General features: G+C 39.5%; 4 protein-coding genes across 7 annotated transcripts in view; 2 read left to right on the top strand and 2 right to left on the bottom strand.

The window, feature by feature from the left end:
- The first annotated feature begins 2,515 nt into the window (after positions 1-2,515).
- LOC131684363 (uncharacterized) lies at positions 2,516-6,786 on the top strand. Of its 2 annotated transcripts, XM_058967181.1 has the most exons (5): positions 2,516-2,584; positions 2,690-3,072; positions 3,130-3,916; positions 3,978-4,469; positions 4,535-6,786. In XM_058967181.1, exons 2-5 carry the CDS (start codon positions 2,921-2,923, stop codon positions 4,724-4,726), a joined length of 1,623 nt encoding a protein of 540 aa, XP_058823164.1. In that variant the 5' UTR covers positions 2,516-2,584; positions 2,690-2,920; the 3' UTR covers positions 4,727-6,786. The 2 variants fall into 2 exon arrangements, with proteins under 2 accessions (XP_058823164.1, XP_058823163.1); XM_058967180.1 differs by having other exon boundaries at positions 2,530-3,072.
- A 5-nt stretch (positions 6,787-6,791) lies between these two features.
- LOC131684362 (engulfment and cell motility protein 1) lies at positions 6,792-12,825 on the bottom strand. The gene has a single exon (XM_058967179.1). The coding sequence runs from the start codon at positions 12,645-12,647 to the stop codon at positions 10,479-10,481; it is 2,169 nt and encodes a 722-aa protein (XP_058823162.1). The 5' UTR covers positions 12,648-12,825; the 3' UTR covers positions 6,792-10,478.
- Positions 12,826-15,694: 2,869 nt separating this feature from the next.
- LOC131684358 (phosphatidylinositol-glycan biosynthesis class X protein) lies at positions 15,695-16,895 on the top strand. The gene is made up of 5 exons (XM_058967169.1): positions 15,695-15,889; positions 15,950-16,079; positions 16,130-16,278; positions 16,440-16,620; positions 16,688-16,895. The coding sequence occupies exons 1-5, from the start codon at positions 15,786-15,788 to the stop codon at positions 16,844-16,846; spliced, it is 723 nt and encodes a 240-aa protein (XP_058823152.1). The 5' UTR covers positions 15,695-15,785; the 3' UTR covers positions 16,847-16,895.
- The window catches only part of LOC131684357 (putative inorganic phosphate cotransporter), a 39,593-nt gene continuing 32,112 nt past the window's right edge, over positions 16,893-24,373 (bottom strand). For all 3 annotated transcript variants that reach the window (XM_058967166.1, XM_058967168.1, XM_058967167.1), the window contains exons 2-5: positions 18,537-18,865; positions 17,597-18,472; positions 17,403-17,535; positions 16,893-17,343 (exon numbers count right to left, since the gene is read on the bottom strand). In XM_058967166.1, the coding sequence (XP_058823149.1) occupies positions 17,279-17,343; positions 17,403-17,535; positions 17,597-18,472; positions 18,537-18,865 (1,403 nt within the window). In that variant the 3' untranslated portion in view covers positions 16,893-17,278. The remainder of the gene's footprint in view (positions 17,344-17,402; positions 17,536-17,596; positions 18,473-18,536; positions 18,866-24,373) is intronic.

The raw sequence follows: 24,373 nt of genomic DNA, 5'->3' as shown, positions 1-24,373 counted from the left end.
GCAAACCTGTGATCCTCTCGTTTGCCCGGTTTACTCAAACATAGGGGCTGTAGCTAGTTTAAAGCCGACTGAGCGGCAGTGAAGTCGGACAGTGCACCAGAAAGCGACGTGGCGTAGCCACATTAGTCAACCGAACACTGATCAATGTGGCTACGCCACATCGCTTATAGGTATACTGTCCGACACCGTTGCCAATCCCACAAATGCTCTTAAGGTGCAAACTGATGCATATAGGGCGCAGTTGTCGGCTCGAGCAGTGGAATCTCTTGATAAACCGAACAAAATAATAAGAAATCTTTCGGAAACATCATCAATCGAGGTAAAAATATATTAAGATGTTCCGTTAACCATTTGAATCAAATTAATAATGATATGGTGGAAGTCCATTTGGCATAACGTCGTTAGTAAATAGTAGCTCATAAAGGTTATGTGGCGAAGCTAGTATGATGCGGTTTTGCCACAATTACCGAGGAAACCGAAGCGGAGGTCCCTCCTCAGCAAACCTGCGATCCATTGGTATGGCCATTTTTCGTGGCCATTTTTCGAAAAAGATTCCTAGGATTACCAGCAGGAAAGCTGGCACAATAAAACGAACGGTTTGTTAAGCCGTGAAAATCCTACATTCTATAATGTGTTAAAGCAGTTGCTGCGTGAAGAGAAAAACCCTAGTACGGATGTTTTACGTACACTACAAGCGGCACCACCAGCTAAAAAGTCTAAAAAGAACTCACGAAAGAACCTAAAACTGGAAACTCTAATTAAATCATACAATCCAGCTGATTTGATTAACTATTTGACTGGTATAGCTTTAGTGTTAATTTCTTCATAGCATTAAATGTAATAAAATTTATATTTCAGCTTAATAAATTATTTTTTTTTCGATTGACATTTCGATGTTTTTCGGGTATATGGAATTTTGGCGACTGGCATTCGGGTTTATGTTACATTCGGGCGAATGTCTTTCGGGTGTTCGTGGCATTCGGGTGAATGACATTCGGGTTTCTGTGACATTCGGGCAAATGTCATTCGGGTAAATGGCTTTTGGGTGAATGTGATAGAATCGAAAAAATGATTTGTTTTTAAAAGGTTATAGCTCTTTGTAACAGTCTAAATGAGGGTGAATTTGCATGGACAAATTTTAGAGCAAATCATCAAACCAAATATTCTAATAATTACAGATTACAAACAAGTAATTTCCTTGACATTCTTGCCTCATCAAGATCCAATATTGATTAGAAATCGCTCTAGACTACGCACACTGGTGCGTTTTTCAAAGGGAAGTATTTCGATCAAGGGGATCATGATTTAGAAAACTAAATTTTATATTTCGTGCAACTGCTTTCCTAGCATGGTTCATACGTAGTGAGCTGTTCTTTATACTCTTCTAATCTTCAGGGAGTTGAATTCGCCACCAAGACTGCGTGGTGAAATGTTTTATTTCATTAGTTTTTTAGACTTAATCTAAATTCGACACAAGTCAACAAATAAAGAAGTTTCAGATTCAAACCATCAGTGCAAACCAATTTACACAAAACACCACGTATTAACCCTAGAACGTTGCACTTGCGTTTTCACACCCTAGAACGTGGCACTGGGGTACAAATATACCCCACGCGCTTGATCGCAATTTTTGCAGGTAAAAATGCAAACAAAAGATTCATTTTCCTTCGTTTTTTAATTGCGAAAACAGCTGTGTAAGTGAAAATACGGAATTTATCAATGACACATAAATTGGTTTGAACAAAAAAGGTAAAAAAATCGCGGTTTTGACTTTTTCACAAAAAATAATATAACTTTGCGAATTTTTAACCGATTTGAAAAAGATCAAATGATTCTAAAAGTTGAAAGAATTGTCTAGAAACGGTATAAAAGAGGATTTCGATATTCTTGAAAAAGTGCAATTATTTGGAAGTCATTGTTGTAATATCGCGCTAAAATCAATATTCTAAGTTTCGTTACATGTTCAGTTTTTTAGCATATTTAATTGTGCACGGTATTAGGATTTTTTCGCGTCGCGGTATTCGGAATCGTACCTTAGAGCGTATTGAAATGTCGTTCGTCAATGATTTTTTTTCCAAGTTTTATAGCAATCAATGGAACAATTCATATTTTTTATCTAAGCATTCTTCGTAAATTTATTTTTTATAACATTTTTGTACTTGAAACATTTTTAACTTTACGCGTTATTAGAGAATGTCACCGTAGAATCATTATAACTTAAACACAACCAGGCACCGTAAGTGCTAAATAAATTAAAATTATAATAACCTTGTTTTATCAATGTATATATTTTTCGATTAGTTAAAATTGCTGCAATCATTTGGAATTTCGTTACAATAGCAACATTACCATACATCTCTAAAATCTCTAATCGATGAATGAATGTACCTACCACGTTGATAACGACGGTGAATGAAACTGATCTACCTCAATGAAAGCATGGCGAGCTTTGAATACAATGCACGGTGTTTGGAATTTGGTTCGCATTGCGCAAGTCGACCAATTGTCACTTTTTATCGCATTTCGCATTGCTGGAAAATCAATATCCAGAAAAATCGCGAGAAACCAGTGACTCAGGACTAAGGTATAAGCATTTATATGGAAAGTTTTGGTAGCAAATACATTTGAATCCCTCTATAAATTCTCATTGCAAGACATCGAAGTGAATTCAAGCAACTTTTAATCATAGGTTATCAATTTATGGGGCTTGATATTACCAAGCAGGTGGTGTTGAGGATTATTGAGTTTCCACCCGTTCGGATCGAACCGTTTGAACAGAAACACACTCCGTTCCATATCATCGAGCTCGTGTTGTAAAGTGGCGCTCGATAACGGTATCAAAACGCAGTCCCGAGTGCATCCGAGTCCCGGTAGTGCTCGCACGCTTGTGTGGGCACTGCCCCTGACGGCATCATGCAACATGGCCACAGAGGAAAACGACGAGCATCCACATACCGAGGATGACAAAACGCCAACTCAGGAACGGGACAGTAATCTGCTGGCACGTTCCGATAGCACAGAGATTCTGATCCAGAGCAGTGTAGATGATATATTCGATGTTATCAAAGCGGGGTATGTTGTGAAGTTCTAGTGAAGAGAAATTTCCAACATAAGTATTTTTTTTTACAGCGAGCTTTCCGAGGTCGAGAATTTAGTGGAGAAGGTAGGTCCAGAGGCGTTGAGTGCACGCGACAAGCATGGATACACTCCTGCCCATTGGGCAGCACTGGATGGAAACGTGGAGATGATGCGCTATCTGGTTGAGCGCAATGCTCCAGTCGATTTACCTTGCTTGGGAACACAAGGACCGCGACCGATTCACTGGGCATGCAGGAAAGGTCATGCCGCAGTAGTCCAGGTTCTGTTGCAAGCCGGAGTTGCTGTTAATGCAGCCGATTTTAAGGGACTGACTCCATTGATGACGGCCTGCATGTACGGAAGGACGGCAACTGCAGCGTATCTTCTGGGAATGGGAGCTCAAAACCATTTAACAGATATCAACGGGGATACCGCTCTGCATTGGGCCGCTTACAAAGGTCACGCAGATTTGATCAGACTGCTTATGTATTCCGGTGTGGACCTACAAAAAACAGATAATTTCGGATCCACGCCGTTACATTTAGCGTGTCTGTCAGGAAATTTGCAGTGCGTTAAGCTGCTTTGCGAGAAACGAAACCTGGTGATGGAACCTAGGGATAAGAATGGGAAGACACCTCTAATGTTGGCACAAAGTCATAGAAACAATGACGTGGTGAAGCTACTCCATAACGAGTGCAAGAAAAGAAAGTCTAGATGGATGCCACCGATATCGGAGATCTGGAGCTTACTTTTCGGAGGTGGAGGAGCTTCCAAGGGTCCATTGATCTTGTTTCTGTTCTCGGTATTACTCTGGGGTTACCCGATGTATATGATCAGGGTAAATTTGTCAAATCTTTTCGAAGGCATCTGTAACATCACAGTCACTATTTTGTTTTCAGTGTATTCCAATAACATGGAACATTTTACGTCGTTCGCATTACTGTTTCATTTACTGGAACGCCGTCATGTGGATAAGTTGGATTATAGCAAACCGGAGGGATCCAGGGTATATCCCGTTGAATTCGGATACGTACTATAGAGCGATCAAGCAGATACCTTATTTTGACAAATGGAAGAAACGGAATGTGATACTGTCTAGGCTTTGTCACAGCTGCCGTTGTTTGAGACCTTTGCGGGCCAAGCACTGCCGAATTTGCAACCGCTGTGTGTCTTACTTTGACCATCACTGCCCGTTCATTTACAACTGCGTGGGATTACGAAACCGGATGTGGTTTCTGTTGTTCGTGTTGAGCATTGCTATCAATTGTTCGTTCACGATATACTTTGCCTGCTACTGTGTCATGATCGAAGGATTCACTCTACTGTACGTACTTGGTTTAGTGGAAGCCTTCGTGTTCTGTGGATTAGGATGGATTTTAACGTGCACATCGGTAAGTGTTTCCAGTATTGGTGCATGAGCGTACCACATTGTTAACACAATTCAATCGATTTCTAGATCCTCCACGCATGCATGAACCTTACGACCAACGAAATGTTCAACTACAAACGCTATCCGTACCTGCGGGATAAACGTGGTCGCTACCAGAATCCTTTCTCTCGCGGACCCGTCTTGAACTTGTTTGAATTTTTCGTATGTCTGCCGGACCGTCAGGATGAGCAGGACATTATACTGGACGAGAATCTTTGAAAATCACCAAACTCAAGCGTGAAAAGGAAACGAATAACGAGCAGCTAAAAGCTTAGAGGGGGCAACCAACGGATTCAATCTTTGCTCACTGCTGCTACATCAACGGCTTCCGCTTGAGGGTACTCTTCATTGAAATACAATTAACTTACAGGACATCGGTGCACGTGTTCCTAGCACTGTTTTTGTTGAATGTGATCAAGCAGATTAAGTTTTCTTTTTAATAACGTAATTTTGTGAATTGTGTCATAATTTTGCTCTAGTCTATATGCAGGCATTATTCGTAGGAATAATGCCTGCATATAAGTTAATGAGCCTATTTATGCCTCATTCCTATAATTACCGTACCGTTAGTCAGAGCAGCATCTGTCATTTTTGTTCAATGCATTGACATACATGGTAGAGAGATGATTTGGATTCGAGTTTCCGTTGAGCACAAAACTTTCACATTTTTCAAACCATTGTTGATATGATGTTGGTTGATAGAAAGGAGGAATAGCTATTTATTTAAATTTCTACGCATTCCATCGATAATATGCCGAGTACTTAATGAAACAGTGCTGCAGCGTCTCTAAATTGGTTCATTACCTATGTGGGTTTCACACGGCTGACATTCTTTCAAATTCAAAAAGTAATGATGTTTTGCTTTACGGTTACAAAATATGTTTATTATTTACCAACTTGCTGGAGTACATTGATTTATTTGCTTAAGGTCCACCGTAAACACCCTGTTGTCATGTGTATTCATCGATAAATACGTGTTGTTGAACATTAGTTTTTCGTAAGATTCTTTTTTATTTTAATAACATGACACGTACAGTGTTTTCCCGATTTATGAACCCGATCATTGAAATAAGACGCACGAAATTCCGCTGATTAAACGTAAAACATTTAATTAAAAGTTCTTCTTTGGAAATATTCAATTTATAAGGGTTTCTAATTTAAACGACTATGCAAGTTTATTAAACTAAAATTTTCGCACCCATGGAAACTAATGTTACGTTTTGCCAGAGTCTAAGAAAAGAGGGAATTAAATGTTACTTAGTAAAAAGATACGACCACTTATGTATATATTGTTTTCAATCGTAATAAATTATGTAAATTTTTACATCGTTTCAGTAGATTGCACAAATATAGAAATACATCTTAGGAAAAACGCCATTAAAATATACGCTTCTATTTCTGGGCAGACTAAATCAGATGGGTCTGAGGCGCCGTCCGCATAGGCTGAGTGATAGTAATGTCATTTTGAATGAAATAGTGGAATATTATTGAACAGTGCAATGCCGATTTTGCAGTTATACGCATAAATGTCATATGTTCTATGGGATTCTCTATAAATATGCATGGCGCAAATAGGCGCAGAACGGCAATATTCTAGTTCTTGGTTCATTCACTCGAAAATCGCCATAATGCATATTCACTATAATTATATGCATATTTTCAAGATGAAATAAAAATACTCTAAATTCTCGCTATTGCGTAAATGTACTTTGAAATACGAGAAGTTTTCACAAAAATCTTGAGCGTTTTTTCAAAACGTCATATCTGCAATGAGTTACTCTCTTTGTTTACTTTCTCTTCTGTTAATAATTCGGTCACTTTAACATTTATCCCTCAGCTCTTTGCATAATATGCTAGCTAAAACCACCGTCTTTCGATCTGTACTGTAAAATAAGTGAAAAGTGTTATAGTGACGCCGTAAAAATCGAAAGAGAAAGTATAAACAGAGAGTAACTCATTGCAGATATGACGTTTTGAAAAAACGCTCAAGAAATATATATTGAAGAAGATTTTACATGGTTAGTTTTGCATCAACCGGAAATTTTTTCAACACACGCTATTGCATTTCACTGACTAAGCCCAAATTAGAATATACACCCAGAAAATCCTTTTTAAAACTATAGTCCACATTTCAAATCGACAGCCAGTAATGAATAGAAACATAAAATAAACTAACATTAAAACGAGATGTCACAAACCATTTAGAAGATACATTGAACAATATTAGTACTTTTGTCGGCTTGAAGCAAGAAATAAAAAATCGTATTGAACATCACAAAGCTACGTCATTTTTATTAGAATAGCGCTGAAATAGATGCAGTTATCTTACGTGTCGAATTCCCGTTTGTACAAAGAACTGATTATAATTTTGGGCTTTTACGCTATTGCCTTATGAATTCATCATCGAATACGTCCCGGCAGCGAAATTCGGCAGTGCTGACATACTTCCTCGTCTGATCATCCAGCACAGCGGTTCTCAGCCTTTTGCGTACAACGGACCCCTTAGAAATCACCCTAGGTTGCTGTTGACCTCCACGGATAAACATTGATTGTAAATGCTAACAATATGTTATTTGCAGTTTTGTAGAAAATAAAACATAAAATTTCAATCTGCACTCGAAAAATATATTTTTATTCGTGGAACCGCCAGCAACGTCATCACGGCTCCTGGGGGCTCTGCGGACCCCAGGTTGAGAATCACTGCTTTAGAGAATGACTTAAGGTCAGTTACACTAATCGTTCTCCCTCTGAGTTTTAGGATCGTACAACAGTACACAATCCGATCCTATCGCCAAAGCAGTTCATCGATATCTAATTGACGGTTGGTCTGAGACCATTACTGATTCAGAAGAATGCTACTCGTTCGCCATGGATTCTTTTTCGAAGTGGCCTGAGATTGTGCAGACTCATAGCATCACTATAGCCACCACAGTAAAAATCCTGAGACAACTGTTCGCATGCTTGGAAATGCCAGGGACACTGGTGAGCGACAACGGCGCACAGCTTACCAAGGCAGAATTTCAATCCGGACAACGATATCGAGCATCTCACAATAGCGCAATTTCACCCAAAATTGAGCGGACAAGTCGAGCGGTTTGTGGATACGGTCAAAAGATCGATTAAGAAGATTAAGCAGGGAAGACCGACAATGCGAGAAGCATTCAGTACATTTCTGCTGACTTAACGGAGTACACCTTGTTTTTCTTCTTCGGATAGGAAATTAGCAGTAGAAGTCATACTTGGTCGTCCGATCTGGACCAGTTTAGTTCTACTTCGTCCTCCACCAGATCCCGTGCAATTTGAAAAGCCAAGTCAGAGCAGACTCTTAAAGCATGAATACAAGGCCAAACATCCGTTGAACGCAAAAGTCTTCGTTAAGAACCAATAGCACTGGACTCCAGGAACAGTATTGGAACGTGTAGGTTGTGCAATGTACAAGGTTCAGTTGACCAATAGACCATGTTAACCAGCTTCGAGATCGCGTTGAATGGGACGCACGAAACTGCCACTCAACATTCTACTTGATGTTTGGAATCTTTCGGTTTGTTGCACAACAGATCCATTAGCACACTCAACGCCAGTAGCGCCTCTTCCAAGTTACTCTAGTTTGAAACCATCGTCAATATCAAACACCCTGGTGAAAAGGCCAACCTTGTCATTGGAGTCATCATCACAGTTATCAGTATCGTCTTCTTCATCTTCAACATCGCCAAGTTCGACATAAGAATATTTATGTCTGCAATTGAAGCCGACTGAGCTGTTCAGATACCTAGGCGTTCTTCACGTGTTCGAAGAGCTCCGCAAGGGTTCGATCCCTATTAGCTATCAGCTGTATTAGGAGGGGTGATGTTGGAAACGTGGACATTCCTACAACCCAAGAGGAACTGCGATTACGGTGTCAGAATAAGGTATAATGTACTAGCAGTAACACGCGTTTTACTATTCTATTTGTTCGCTTCAACAGCTTGAAATAAAGAATATTTTAACGTATGGGTCGTGTAATCCTCTTTATTGGTTACCTACGAACATGGCCCATAACACCGTGGTACCACAATTCCCCTTTCCAAGGACAGAAACTAATTACCTATCAATTAAGTTTGTCTAAGATCCTGAGTACCATTATCCCCAAATACGTATGGCACCTTTGTGAGCAGAATAGCGTCCAGACAGAGGAGCAAAAGGGATGCAAGAAAAACAGACATGGTGGCGATGATCAAGCGATAATCGATACAGTCATTGTTGGACAAGCGGTGTATGCCCAACGGAATTTTAGTATAGCGAATATCGTTTACAATAAGGCATAAAGTATGGAGAAAGCTTACCAGAAGACGGGACTTATACCTTGTATAAAATCTATTCTGACTCGACTAAACGATTTGGTGTAGTCATCAAACTAGTCGAAGGGATTCGTAGCGATATCGACATGGAGTTTGGTCTAGAGAAATATTAAGCTACTATCAGGGCGATTGGTCGACACTGGTGGCTACGAAATCGACGAAGGCAAGATGATTAGGGACATGGTTAGTGACGAATCGTATAAGTATATCGGATTCTGACAGCTCCCCGGGATTCACCACACTAACGTGAAACTTGAGCTCCGAGATAAGCTTTCGAGTCGAGTGAACTGTGTTTTGAAGTCTTTCCTGAACGCGGGGAATAAGGTCACGTTTGCTGTCCCCATGTTGACCTAGTTTCGGCGTCATCAAATGGAGCCGGTGACCAGGAAGATCTCGAGAGAAGATTGAAGAAGGCATTTACACAAGCGTCCTCTGTCGGAGCTGGAAAGAATCACATTACCATGGAATGAAGAGGACAAGGAATAGTCGACATCCAAGCACTATGCGCAGCCCAAGTGTGATGTTTCCTCCGTCCTTCCAAGCTAGATCTTCAATTATTCCAATGATCAAACTAAGCCCTTGTTCTTTGATAAACTCCAGCGCAAAGGTAATATCGGCGCTTAACCCAGGAAGCTCTTGCAAAACTTTCACCATTTCGTCTGCGAGAATACTTTGTGGAAAATGCCAACATACATGGAGTATATCAAGCAATTTATGCTGCGCATGGCAACTATAACGCACCTTACCTATCGCAAGCGAAATACAACCTTAACTGTAATCTGCAAACTGCCGAGGAGAAGATTGCAGGGTGGAAGCAGAACGCTGTGCACGCTGCCCCCCAGTTCCAGCTGGAGGAGCCGGTGACTGCTCAAACGAGATAAACTCTCTTCAATGATCGACACCGACATGATAGCCATCCAGGATAGGAATTGCAGGATGTATATTTAACACCAAGACTAAGATTTTGCATCAGCAATTGGTGCTGCAACGAGGTCTTCAAGCTGTACCGGGATCGAACTGTTCTATTCGACCAATTCCTAGACCACAACCGCCCAGATATACTCGTCTATGACAAAGGTCGACATCAAATCGCCATAATCCACGTCGCCGCTCCACCGGACCACGATCTGGTAGATACTCACTGTGGAAAACTTGCCAGATAAGCCAAGAATACAATTTTCGTGAAGACGCATGATATATACAGTAAAACTAGGCACCGTATGCGCTTTCATCGAATCAGTTTGTTGAACAAATTACCGGTTCAATGAAAAGAAATGTTTGTTTGCTTCAAACTTATTACAAAATTTCATAAACAAATTATTTAATTATAGTAAAACAATATGGAATTCTGATATGAAATGTATACAATTACAGATTAATAAAATTGGCGTTTTTCAAGCGTTAAAATTCACTATCGCGACTATTAGACACATTCTTTTACCTCATCGATAATTTAGAAAGAATACTGAAATATATTGAGAAAAATTATATAAAACATCTGGTTTAGAAAACAGCTTTGGTATCAATTGATAAAGAAATAGACATCAAACACGTTGTATACCTAGTACTATAATCGTCCCTTTAAAAGAAAATAAATCGAAGAAAATGCAAACTAAAAAATCAACACGAATACCTTAACTATCAAAGCAAAAATCGTAGTTCTCCGGTTCCGGCGGGATCGGCGGTGGATCCTTGGAAATGTCGACCCCCTCGGTGTCCAGCAGGCGCAGTTTAATCTCCATCGAAAGCAGTGTCTCGAAGTCGTCGTCCTTCTGCTTGCTGACCATCGGTTGACCCAGCAGAGCATTGATTCCGTCGGTCCAGTAGTTGAAGGTTGCCTCATCCGGAGCAACAAAGTCCAACGTTTGCTGGTCACTGGATTCCGTCACCAGTGAAAATCCGAGCGGAAAGGTTGATTTTTTGGCACGCATTTCCTTCATATGGGGACATTCCTTACCGACCAGCATCTGGCGGATGTCGATGACTGGCAGTTTATTGTTTAGTTCTTCCAGGGTGGGAACTGTTTTCTCGTCACAGTCACCGTAGTGGATGACCTTGTGGTTCGGTGAGAGGCGAGCGTACCAGTACTTGTCCCTTTCCCGTTTACCGCCGCTGTATTTGGAGAATCGCGTTCCGACCACTAGGTAGCCGAGACGTTGTTCCTTAATGAGAGACATAATTTCCGGAGTAATTTTTTCCTTGAGAGAGACAATTGCCGAGGCAGTTGATTCACATTCCTCGCGGGATGTTCGTTCCTGCTGGCGCAGAGTGGTGATAGTGTTATAGGTAAATGTGTGTATTTTGGCCTTGAAATCTTCAAGAGAAGCGGGCCGTCCGGTGATGCTGCGTGTAATCTGTTCGCGGACCACACTGAAAACTTTTACAAAGTCCTCAGTTGTAGCACGCATGTCCTTCCATGTTTTATTCAACACTACGATACATATGCAAAAGAATTCTTCGAATGGATGATCATGTGTGAAGAACATTGGATGGAACTCCTGACCATGTTCCGATGGTGACTCTCCAATTCGTAAAATGTCACACAAAACTTTGACCAGTTCGATACTGGTACGACCAAAAGGACATTCATGTTCGTCTGCGCGGCAACTATTTTCGTGCACAACCTTGGTGTAGTTCTGGGTATAGTTTCGAGCGAAATAAACCATGCAGTCTAGGGCTAGCACTCCAGGAGGAGTTTCCAAGAAATCCTGTGCTGGATTAATATCGCACTTGAACCCAAGCTTTTTATAGTGAACCGAATAGGATCCCCCATGTTGACGACGGGCGGTTACTTCAGGAATTGGTTCGATACCATCGGCTTCAAAAGCGATTCTACGTAGTTCCTTGATTTTTTCCTGAGCGTCTTGGTCTTGTACATCAATAGGAGTTTTCATACGCTGATCTAACAATCCAAGAGTAAGAGTCTGCAGCACATATAACTGATGGGATATTTCCGCTCCCATGTTGGCAGTTATAACGCTGTTGATGATACTTCGATATTGTTTCGAGCTGAATGTAGCAGCAATTGTCTTTCGCTTGCCGTCATCTGCCTTGAGAAAAAGGGCATTGATGAGGGCGATTGTGTTCTGTTGAATCACTGTAGATGGAGAATCCTGCAGCAATTTCAGTAGCACCTCTAGGGTAACATCCTTTTCAACCAGCGAAAATTTGCTACTATTCTGAACAATGTTTTCCAGAATTGCCAATGCTGATTGCACAATTTCTTTGTTACTGTTCCCATTAATAAACGAGATATTTCTTGATATAAAGGCAGGTTGCAGGATATCCCAGGACACGGTGCCATGATCCATTAATTCAACAAAAGAAGACAAGGCAAATTTCAAAATGTTTCCTCCGTCCTTCCAAGCAAGATCTTCAATTATTCCAATGATCAAACTAAGCCCTTGTTCTTTGATAAACTCAAGCGCAAAGGTAATATCCGCGCTTAACCCAGGAAGCTCTTGCAAAACTTTCACCATTTCGTCACTCTTTCCTCCTTGTAGTTTTTCCAGAATATCATTAGCCGTCTTTGAAGGGGAGTAAACCATTTTAAGGACTGACCCATTTTTCACATCGTGTCTATTCTTCTCCGTCACATAATTGTTGTTTACATCGGTAAACCGTAAGGCATAACTTTCCGGATCTTGAATTACCCAAAAAGAACACAAATTCTGAATAATCGTAGCCAGCGGTTGTCTTTGATCGAACTCGATTAGCTGCGGAATTCCGGTTTCGAACTCGACCGCAATCTTCACTACGTGACTGTCACGGATCGCAGGCATTTTAGCAGTTTTTGGTAACATTTACACACAATTCTGCACTAATGTTTCGAATAATCGCTCATTGGCAATTAACAACTAATGGATTCACACGAGAAATTGGTTTTATTTCACTAAACACAAATGTTACTCCCGTTTGCAGGTGATGGAAAAGAAAATGACAGTCCCCGTTCGGAGGATGTGATTAATCAACTGCATCGACTGCATCTTCCATCGTATGAATATAACACACCTACAACGAAACAGCTTATGAGTGTGTTCAAAAGTGGGAGGCAATTGTTTGCAAACAGTAATGAGTGCACCGACCAAAGGGCCAAAACAACAAAAGTAAACAAACGAAAATATTAGTTTTATCTTAAGAGTAGGTAAAAATACTAGTAAAAATACTTCAAATTTAATATATAAACATATTTCAAAAAGTTTCATGGTCAATAAAAATGAGAATACGATACTTGTTGGAAGCATACTGTCAGACAGATTTTTCAGTTAACATAGATAGTAGTAAAGAACAAATCGATCGTGAACGGACAAATGGGCGAAACTAACAAATCGATCATGAATCGACCAAAGGGCCGAAGTCGCAATGATATCGAATCGAGAAAAATAGCTTTGAAAATTCGGTTCAGAAAATTAAATCGTATTTTAACAGTGTTTGCATACTGCGCCTTCAAATGTATTGAAACACTTTGAAACAATACTAGTTTTCGGAAGCATAACTAAAATGTTTTATATAATAACGTTTTCGTTGATAAAATTGAAAACAGATTATTTCGCCGAGTGTTGTTATGAAATGTTGATTAGGCCATTTTTGAGTCGCCCTCTTGTTTTGACGACTCTCAATTTCGCCCTGCAGTGTCGCCAAAAAACAAAAATCAAATGTGGCTTTCGCCGTGCTCGCTGGAGGGGAAAATTTGTTATTCCCCCTGGGCGTAACAAGCACTTGGTTTTTGTTTGGGGCGATTCTGTTTACGGACCTTGTAAACAATGATGCTGTCAATTTCGCCTGTATACACTACCTTAGAAATGCAGAGGCGTAACCCGCCTGGCTCTTTGTTTACAGTTGAAAGTCGGATTCGCCGTTTTGTTTTTTATTGATTTTCATGAAGTGTGAAATATTTATAAATGAGTTTTTATATTTTTTATAAAGTATTTTTACTCCTCTTTCAGATATTAATCAAATCTCTGTTTGTGTACATTTGTTAGTTTCGCCCATTTGTCGGTTCACGATCGAAATGTACACAAACAGAGATTTGATTAATATCTGAAAGAGGAGTAAAAATACTTTATAAAAAATATAAAAACTCATTTATAAATATTTCACACTTCATGAAAATCAATAAAAAACAAAACGGCGGATCCGACTTTCAACTGTAAACAAAAAGCCAGGCGGGTTACGCCTCTGCATTTGTAAGGTAGTGTATACAGGCGAAATTGACAGCATCATTGTTTACAAGGTCCGTAAACAGAATCGCCCTAAACAAAAACCAAGTGCTTGTTACGCCCAGGGGAATAACAAATTTTCCCCTCCAGCGAGCACGGCGAAAGCCACATTTGATTTTTGTTTTTTGGCGACACTGCAGGGCGAAATTGAGAGTCGTCAAAACAAGAGGGCGACTCAAAAATGGCCTAATCAACATTTCATAACAACACTCGGCGAAATAATCTGTTTTCAATTTTATCAACGAAAACGTTATTATATAAAACATTTTAGTTATGCTTCCGAAAACTAGTATTGTTTCAAAGTGTTTCAATACATTTGAAGGCGCAGTATGCAAACACTGTTAAAATACGATTTAATTTTCTGAACCGAATTTTCAAAGCTATTTTTCTCGATTCGATATCATTGCCACTTCGGCCCTTTGGTCGATTCATGATCAAAATTATTTAACATAGAGCTCTGTAGAAAAGACACCATCGGAAGATTTTTATCTATAATACATTAATATTCATAGGTTTATTATAGTACACTATTTTTAATCCTAGTTGCTCCGGAGCAAATAAGAACAAAACAGTAACGGTCAATTTATTCACTGGATGAAAACCGGTTTTCGATGTAAACCAGTTTTCGGGTTGCTGGTAACCAATTAGCCGAAAACCGGATTTCAACGAAATCTGGTTTTCATCCAGGTGAATAAATTGGCCGTAGGTAAACACCCAACTTGTGCTGGTTCAAAACAGTGTCTTCTTTTTTTCGCTGAAACAGGTATCTTTCTTCTTATTGGAATTTTTTTATTTATGTGGTTTTTGTTTGAGGCGAAACTGAGTCAGTTCCTAATCCCAACTGCTGTCAACATGTATGAATTGACAGCAGTTGGGGTTAGAACCTGACTCAGTCTCAGGTTCAAGCGAAATCGCCATTAGTTTCATGCACCATGTTTTTATAGTAGTTATCCTCTGTCGATGTGAATGCCAGAGATGCCAGGTACTTTTTTCAAATGTCTGCAATAATAATTTTATAAGTCTGGGAAGTACAAAAAATGTCAGGAAAGCTAGTGTAACCAAAAGCCTTTATATTCAAAAATCTGCAAATATCTGCAACAAAACATAAAAATCTGCAAATATCTGCAACCAAACTAGAAAATCTGCAAATATCTGCGTCATCCAAAAAATCTGCAGCTTAAATTAAAAGTCTGCGAATTTACAGACTTGTCTGCAAATCTGGCATCTCTGGTGAATGCGTTTTAGACCCTTTTGTTAATTACAATGAATGTTGAACAAAACAAATGCGCCCATGCAGCAGCGTGGGAATATTATGAAAGATTAACAACTCGACATTTAACTGTCATCTGTTCCAAAAACATTCCGCAAAATCACGTTGAAGGAAAGAAAGGCGAGTAGTTTCGCTGGTTGGATTTTACAGTAAAATGACTATATTTTACTCAAAATTCATTAGATGAAGTTTGGGCGGCTTTGGGGAATACTACAATATTATTAAAAAAATTGTACTTCCTCTTTTTCTTAGGAGGAAAAACGATCTAAAATTACCTACTGCTAGGTAATGTAAGTTCTCCACGTAAAGGCAAATCTTTACACCTGTACTTCACCATGCCATAAAATAACCGCCCGGTTTCTGTGTTTACAATATTCATTAACATTTTAGCTAGTTCATGTTTTCCAAAATATCTTCTCGTTTTGTATGAATTTTGATGTTAAAACGTAGAAATGTTTTATTTATCCCTTCTAGTATTAATTATGATTGTAGACTATCGAGTTTCTGGTCTCAGCTCGTTTCTTTACATGAACATTCACAATAGCGGATTTCACAGGTGCAGTAGGTTTTTTTTTCTCCAAAAGGTGTAACTAAGAACATGCTTATGTATTTTTAGAGAAGTTCATTACACAATAAAGTTCGGTGGATTGGGTAAGATGACCTGTGAGTTGCTTCTGCTGCAACATCTTCCATCGGCAGTGTATGTCGATACGGACCAATTGACAAACATGAAGAAATTCAAAAAGGTAAGGCGATGAATCCATTTCTTACTAACAAATTAATTGCTTTTTTTTAGATCAATAGCTATGTTCCATTGTATGTGGACGTTGAAAAACCGGCTAGTAAATCGAACCCCTTCTCGGTATATCTTTTTGAGACTGCGCGAAAAGAGGTGAACATTACGCTTCCTATTCACTTCCGGTACCATGATCCGTCGGAGAAGAAGTAAGTACGAACATAATTTCCTATCTGAATGTTGGAATGATCTTTCCTTGGTTTTAAATTAATTTGGTTTGACTAGAAGTCTACCATGTTGAAGAACCCAGGTACAGACATTTATGAGTCATTTAGTTGCGAAACCACAAATAAAATTGATTTTTTTGTAGATTCGAGCGTATTCAAATCGAAAGCCCCTCGCTTTACGTTCAATGTCGTGGAGTCAACAGTAAGCACTCGTTGAAGCCAACAGGAACTTTTCGGCATCCTTGCTCAATCAGTTCACAGATTTATGATTACGACAAACTTAGTGAAGCTGAGTACTGTGACTGGCAGGGGCTAGAGTTTAGTGTAAGTTTTTTTTTGATTTTCTCATCTGAGTGTGAAGATTGTAGATGATTTTGTTTCCATATTCCAGAACGTTCCTACTATAATCAGTGTCCTTATTCCGGTTGGAAACAGCGCATCGTACAGGTTTGTTTTGCCAGCAACCATCCTGATAAGCTGGATTGGTAGCATGTATCTCATCTACATTATCATTAAGTCAGGTAAGCGCGTAAACAAGAAATTATTGTAATGAACAGAAAATGTCTCAGGGCAAAGTAAATAAAACAATGACCGGCTGTAAATATATATAGTCTATTATTCTTATACATCGATAAAAATATTTTTATGTATTGGAATGGCTTCGGTTCCAGTCCTAGAATTTGTAGGATGTATTTTGTACCTAACAACTAATAGTTATCATTCTGCAGGAACTGACATAAAGCCACATACATTCAATGTGTGAATTCGTTTCCTGCATATTTTAACATTCGATAAGAGCACTAGTTCGATTTATCCTATCTCGCTTTGATATGCCACCTTTCCGTGCTCTGCGCAATGTTATATCATTTTTGGACTAGACTAAGTACTTTTATACTTAAAAGTAGCGATCTTCTAACAGTTGGAGTTCAGTTTCCTAGCATGTATGGATGAGTGATGATCCTGATGTTTATTCGTTACGTTCCTAGTCTGTATGGTTGCTACGATCGGTGGTATGTGGGTTGTTTGGCACTGCAGCTTCAGTATCATCTAAAATAGAAAATTGAAAGAATTGTCCATTGTTGAATTGATTTAGAAAGAAGACGTACCATCTTTTTTGTTTGGCTGTGCTTCATTCCAGGGTTGAATATCAGCTTTTCCAAGCAGCACAAATGTTAGATTTCCTAAAAAGTAGATACCGGCGGCGATGTAAAATACGGTTCTCCATTGTACTGGATCTTTCTACAATGGAAAAAGTTTTATCTGTTTGAAAAAATCTTTAATATTTTAGTTTTACACTTACAGCGTCATGTAGTACAAGGCCAACAATTAATGGGGCAATAATCGACATGACGTTTGCTGCGCAATTTGTTATACCCATCATGGTACCAGCATGATTGGGTGCCAAATCTATATGATTCACCTGGAAGCCTAGGTATGTTGCTGAATTTATACCAACAGCCGCCGTTAGTAGGCCAATAGCCAGTTCAGTGCCACCTTTAGGCACATACGCAAGTCCGAGCAAAGCGCACATTGGAATCCATAATCCGATGGAGTTGAACAGCTTTCGACTTGTGACACGCGAAAGATAGTTTTGATTGATCAAGAAGTCTGAAATCGGACTGAAAACCAAGCTGAGTATCCACATAACCAAATAAGGCAAACTGGATAACAGAGCATTGCTTTTTATATCCAGACCCAACACGTTCTTCATATACGTTGGCATTTCGGTTAGTAGTGTCCAGAATCCCCAGTTATGACTGCTGTGTGTGATGATCAGGGCGATCATTGGGGCTGAAGTGAAGATAGCTTTCCAGGGTGTAACAATTCGTTTACTGTGGTCCTGATTTCCTAACGAATTCTCTATGAATTCTCGCTCTTCTGCAGAAATGGTTCCATGTTCTACCGGAGAATTGCCGCCGAAAATGTACCACAGACCAGTCCATACTAGACCCGCTGCTCCCGACACGTAAAATATTCCCGGCCATCCCATAGAGGATGATGCCAAAAAACCACTAATGGCCAGCATAATGACGGTTCCAAACTGAGCTCCCGCATAGCAGTACGTTCCCAGGCGACCCCGTTCCGAAACTGGCGCCCATTTTGACAATAAGGTATGTGTTGATGGGAAGATGAAACCTTGGCTGAGACCTTGTACTATTCGGAGAGCTATCACAAGCTGTAATGAAATAAAACGTTAAATGATCAGTCGGTCAGTGGAAAATGCAAGTATTCAATCATACCTTGCTGTCACCAATGTGTGCGAAGAACGGCGTTAGTATGGCTAACGAAGAACAAATCCCGAGCGAGAAAAGTAGCAGAATCTTTGCGCCAAACCGTTGAGCCAACTGACCAGCGGGAATCTGAGTCACCACGTAACCCCAGAAAAAGCTACTCAAAATGATTGATTGCGTCTTTTCGTTCCATTTGAATTCCTCAAAGTGTTCGTTGGCAGCTTTTTTGTCGACCATCGCTACGATGGCGACGGAGAGGTTCACCCGTAAGGCATAGGCAACAGTAAGTCCGAAGAATAACAGCAACGTTTGCAGGTGTCGAATACCGAAGCCACTCGCTGAAAAGGGAGAAGTGAAACAAATGTTTATGTGGGTTCAGTAGAAACTTGTAAATATTGGCTAATTGGATATTGTAATCATCAGAACACTTTTATTTTTGTGTACCCGTTTTACCCTAAGTTCCTCTAATAACTCAAGTGTGAAGTTAAACCTAGCTATACTTCTCAGAAAGAGTCAGAATGTAGCTGATGAAAAGTAGTAATTCATATTTGCAAAAATAGCGTTCGGCTTGTTTTCGAAATGTAGTCAGGTTTAACTGAAAACACGAGATATGAGGAGAAGTAGGGTAAAACGGGTTCACACGTTTCGTACGGTCATTCGATCTCTAAACAATTTCTCAGGCTTTCATAAATAAGAAATATTACTTTTGATATGCCGCGCTCAACCTTTTTCTTAAATGATAAACTTCAAGTTTTAGTTCTGGGAACTGGGGTAAAACGGGTACACATATTTCGTACGTTCGTTTTATTAATCATCAACCGATTTCTCGGACTGTTTTATATAAGAAATGATACATTTGATCAGTCTCATTCAGCCTCTTTCTGAAATGAAGTGCCAGATTTCACTTCACACTCGAGTTTTGAGAAAAATTAGGGCGAAACGGATACCCAAGTTTCGTGCGGTCCTTTTAGTTATCTTCAATTGATTCCTCGCATTTTAAAATGATAATAGCTACTTTGGATAAGCCGTCTTCTACCTCTTCCCTAAATGTGTAAATGGTTTAACTTTCATGTTGAATAATGGGAAGAATACGGGGCAAAACGGGTTTACACATCTCATGCGGCAATTCATTCCCAGAACCTTTTTACATATGCAATACAACTATTGATCAATGCATGGACTCTCCGAAATATATTGCCATGTTTAATTTCCCTCTGGAGTTTTGTGAAAAAACTGGGTAAAACAGGTGCACATGTCCCGTGCGGTCATTCATTTCACTTCACTTGTTTCCTTGCACTTTTTTGCATGAGAAACATTACTTTTGATCAGCAGTATTATGCCTGCTTCCAAGATGTTGAGTAGAGTTAGCTAAAAACCCAACATTTGAGGAGACTATGGCTCAAACGGATTTAAACGTTTTATGCAGACAATCCTACTACCTTATGTTGAATATTTGAACTTTTTGCATAAGGAACACTAACTATGGTAGCCCGCATTCAATTTTCTTCCTAGTTATATAGCCAGTAATTAAAATAAACACTAACAAAAAGAGGAATTAGGGTAAAACAAGAATGATAGCGTATTTTGCGGTCATTTTAAATACATGCAATAGATTCCCCAGACATTTTTACATAAGGAGTGCACATTTTCGATAATCGCAATTATTATGCCATTGAATAAAGTCGCGTTTTTTGATACTTTTTCCCGCGGTGTGCCGTATTAATCGAAAGAGATTAAACATGAATAGTCATTGTTGGATGTATTTGGAGAATTACTCGAAAACAGTGTTATAACACAAGATCGGGGAGCAGAACAAAAAAATGGCGAAAGTTTGGGGCCCCAAGAAACCCGCGGCGAATTTTTTTTTGAAAAAATTGGAACGGGGCATCACAGTTCAAAATCAAAGTTTGTATTGAGAACTAGGGTGGTTCTATAGGGAAAATGAAAATGAGCATCTTAAATATTCGCATAAAGTCTTATATAAAATACTTATTATATCGAAAAATGAATCTATTCAATTTTTTAGCTCAATCGGACATTATTAAAGGGGTGCAGCGTTCGAATGTTGATTTCATAATATTCGAAAAAATTTAGAGGGTGGGGGGAGGGGCTAGTACATGAAATGTTGAAAATTGATAATTTTTCGTTATCGAAATATGTCTAAAAATAGCATGAAACGTCAACATCGAATGTCAAAACAAGCGACAACCGCTAAAAAATAAAACAAAAATAGTACAACAAGGGCTTAAAAACTTTTGAAAAAAAATCAAAATGCGTGAACCGTCGAGATCTAATGACAAAGCAAAAAAGTAAATTCTAAAAAAACAGTAAAAACCGTAAAAAAAGATTTTTTGGGACATTCTAGTTGTAAAAAATATCTTTTTTTAAAGTTGGAAAAACATTTGTCTATCGAATTTTCCTAACAAACTGGGCTTGGGAGCAGAACATATCCAAATGATAGCAGTAGTTTAGGTTTCTAACTATACCAATTTGAAGAAGTTATAGGAAAAAAAATTTAACAGAAATTTCACAGTTTAAAACAAAAGTTTTATGAAATTGCATCTTCCAGGTGAAAATGAATATAGAAATAACTTTGGAATGGGTCATTCGAAAAATATTCCGTTAACTCAAGCGGACTAGAGGGTTCAAGTGCTACATTTTTCCGAAACGTATCGAGTATGGCAAAAATACCTAAGTAGGCTTACATCCAATCCGCGCAATACTCTATTACATTTGACATTGCCTATCATCGTGCAAACAAACAAAGCGCACATGGTGTCAACGCGGCTTGACTATTCGACAGGCAGATCGAAGAATGTTCGTATTCTGCTTTTTATGTGAACATAAACCTTTTTGACCATCGATTTTTTGTAACAAACTGGGCTTGGGAGCAGAACAAACCCAAATGATGGCAGGGGTTTAGGGTTCCAACAAAATCATTGTGAAGAGATTTAAAAAAAAAATTGAACGGAATTTCACAGTATAAAACCAAAGTTTGTATGATGTTTAAAAAATAACAGCCTGCATTGGTTGTAGGTGTACTGATATTTTGGTGGTAGACAAAGCCTACTATGTTCGTTCGAATGTCGAATAGTAACTTTTTGCCATATCTGCTATGGCATATAACTTCCAAACGTCATACACGTTACATGCACTCGGGCGTAATCGTTGATAGTGGTAGTAAATTTTTGTCCTTGTTGGTAAAAATCTATCTATAGGGAGTGTGGTAATCGTGACGATATACGACGAAAATACATTTCTGACACAGTGTATGCGGATATATCGGAGGTCTAATGCACCAGGCATCCCGAGAACACAGATTCCATCAGAGGGTTCGAAATGAGCGAGCGATAGAGATGTCAGAAAGCAGAGCGAGAATGCGTGTCGAGTCCGACCACTGTTCTTCTATGGCATAGCTGGTCTGTTCGCGGTATGGCAGGTCGAGAAGGCTATCATGAGGTTTGTAAGCGAGGAACGAAAGCGCGCAGGAGAGTCTCCCGGTTGGCCTTACACGAAACAGGGCTGCCTGTTGCTTGGTCGGACTAATACCGGCTCTTGTTGTGACTGCGAGGACGAGGGTTGGTACATGAAAGTTATACGGCTGCTACGTTATAATCGATAGATAGAGACAGTAGTAGGTAGTCTGACACAACGGGTGCACCTATCCACGGTACTCCGAGAGACGAAGACACCGACTCGCTGAAGCAACCTAGCTTGGGTGTATTCCTAGATATTGAAGGAGCTTTTGACTATGTGTCCGTCCAGTCTATTCTGGAAGCGACGCGCGGTCATGGGATATCTGCGTGTATCTCGGGTTGGATAAACGCAATGCTTAGTAACCGCATTCTTTGCTCGTCACTTCGACAGGCTGAGATACGGAAGATGAGTATTTGCAGTTGTCCTCAGGGTGGCGTTCTGTCACCTTTGTTATGGAACTTGGTTGCCGACGGCTTGTTGAAGAAACTCAATGAGGTTGGATTTCCAACCTACGGGTTTGCTGACGATTACCAAATACTAATTACTGGACTTTGCATCGTAACAATCTTTGACTTAATGCAACAAGCATTAAGAGCTGTCGAACAGTGGTGTCGACAAGTTAAATTATTAATTAACCTAAACAAAACATTAATGGTTCTTTTCATGAGAGCAAGTGGTCTGTTAAACTGACGGTTCACTCGCTAGGTAGATCCTGTACTGTATTCCAAGCAGAAATCTTCGCGATTATGTGCGGGGTACAATCAGCCCTTCAACAGAGCTTGTCCGGCAAAGTTAAAGTTATGAACTTCTGCTCAGATAGCTAGGCTGCAATCAAGGCCCTTAGCTCAGCCAAATCACGGTCTAAGCTAGCTATCGCGTGCCGAACCCAAATCGAAGAACTAAGCATTGCTAACACTACCTACTTGTGTGGGTGCCCGAACATTCCGGTATTACTGGAAATTGGAAGAATTGGCCAGGGCAAATGCAGCGAATGAATTCGTTGGTATTGAGCCCGCTCTGCCAATTTTGACAAGTTGGATAAGGGAAAAATAGGTTCTGGGCTTCCTCCGAGCACCGCAATTACTGGAGAAATCTACAAATGTGTCGCCAAACAAAGGCGTTTCTAGAACAACCGTGCCCAGTGATTTCGAAAGATCTCCTACATTTTTCGAAACAGCATTGCGGAATGCTGACCAGGGTGTTAACCGGCCACTGCAAACTCAATTATCACAAGGACACTATTCAGCGCGCTGAGTCATTTTCGTTTGATCTTTGTGAATCCAGCTACTGAACCTCATATCATCTAATATGCAACTGCCCTGCAGTAGCGTAATTGCGATTTCGAGTTTTCGGCCGTCCTTACATATACGAGTTTTGACGTCTGAAGCTCATACTAAAGTTTCTTATCCAATGCGGTAACGAGCTTTGGTCGAACTCGCAGGAGATTTGAGCTACTTGTGATTTTAATTTACCTGCTGTTTGTTTTTGTGCTGTTAATTTTATCACCCTTCAAATTCTACTGCCTCTTTCTTGCTTCTCCTTTCCTTCGGCTCAGGAAATAATGAAAAGACAAGGCATAAATCCCCGACTACACACGGGGAACGTGCCATTTGAGCCAATATATTTTGATTACTGAGATGATGCAAGTAAGAACAGTTTTAAACTGAAATAACCATTCTAGCACAGTACTTCCTTCGGTAAAATTGTTAGGCTCTTTCTGGGATATACCTTTACAGAACAAAATGCATGTTGCAGCGAAAACTGCGCGCAGAAAAAAAATCCGTTTATAAAAACAAGATAATGGCTTCGTGAACTGAAGGATTTACGAAAACCGTGACCAAGTTCTTGAAATTATGAATAATAAACTTCGTATTTATGAAACTATTTGCTTTTCCAAAAAACTAGTTCGCGTCGAATATATATTTGTCGTTACATTCGAATGCTTGGTAGGGTTACTGTGGTCGTTCCCTGGACATGTTTAGTTTTTATTGTGATCCTTGTTTACAATTTGGGAATACATAGACGACAGTTAAACAATGTTCATGATTGCAGGAGCTTATTCGCGATCTTTTGTGATTTCTCATTAAGTTGACGTGATATTTTATTCATGAGTTAGCTATCAGATTTTTCTATCAGAGTAGCGTGATTTATGTTCATGATTGCAGGATCTTAGTTACGATTTTCGTAATTTATATTTCGAGGTATTTGATTCATGAGTAGAGTAATTCATGCTCATGATTTCAGGATACTAGTCACGATTTTTATGTTAGTAATGTTATTTATATTTATGATTTCAGGATCTTCGGCACGATTTTCATAATTTCTATTCACGCTATCGTCATATTTTGGTTACGAGTAGAGTGATTTAT

The sequence above is a fragment of the Topomyia yanbarensis genome, chromosome 2, assembly GCF_030247195.1.
Source record: "Topomyia yanbarensis strain Yona2022 chromosome 2, ASM3024719v1, whole genome shotgun sequence".
NCBI classification, from domain to species: domain Eukaryota; kingdom Metazoa; phylum Arthropoda; class Insecta; order Diptera; family Culicidae; genus Topomyia; species Topomyia yanbarensis.
This window is presented reverse-complemented; position numbering and strand designations above follow the sequence as displayed.

Excerpts from the sequence above, each read along its gene's own strand:
- LOC131684363 (XM_058967181.1), top strand. The coding sequence starts at position 2,921 with ATGGCCACAGAGGAAAACGACGAGCATCCACATACCGAGGATGACAAA. Across the intron at positions 3,073-3,129 it reads TTCGATGTTATCAAAGCGGG|CGAGCTTTCCGAGGTCGAGA; the intron begins GTATGTTGTGAA and ends TTTTTTTTACAG. Across the intron at positions 4,470-4,534 it reads GGATTTTAACGTGCACATCG|ATCCTCCACGCATGCATGAA; the intron begins GTAAGTGTTTCC and ends ATCGATTTCTAG.
- LOC131684362 (XM_058967179.1), bottom strand. The coding sequence starts at position 12,647 with ATGTTACCAAAAACTGCTAAAATGCCTGCGATCCGTGACAGTCACGTA.
- LOC131684358 (XM_058967169.1), top strand. The coding sequence starts at position 15,786 with ATGTTTTATTTATCCCTTCTAGTATTAATTATGATTGTAGACTATCGA. Across the intron at positions 16,279-16,439 it reads CATGATCCGTCGGAGAAGAA|ATTCGAGCGTATTCAAATCG; the intron begins GTAAGTACGAAC and ends ATTTTTTTGTAG. Across the intron at positions 16,621-16,687 it reads GGCAGGGGCTAGAGTTTAGT|AACGTTCCTACTATAATCAG; the intron begins GTAAGTTTTTTT and ends TCCATATTCCAG.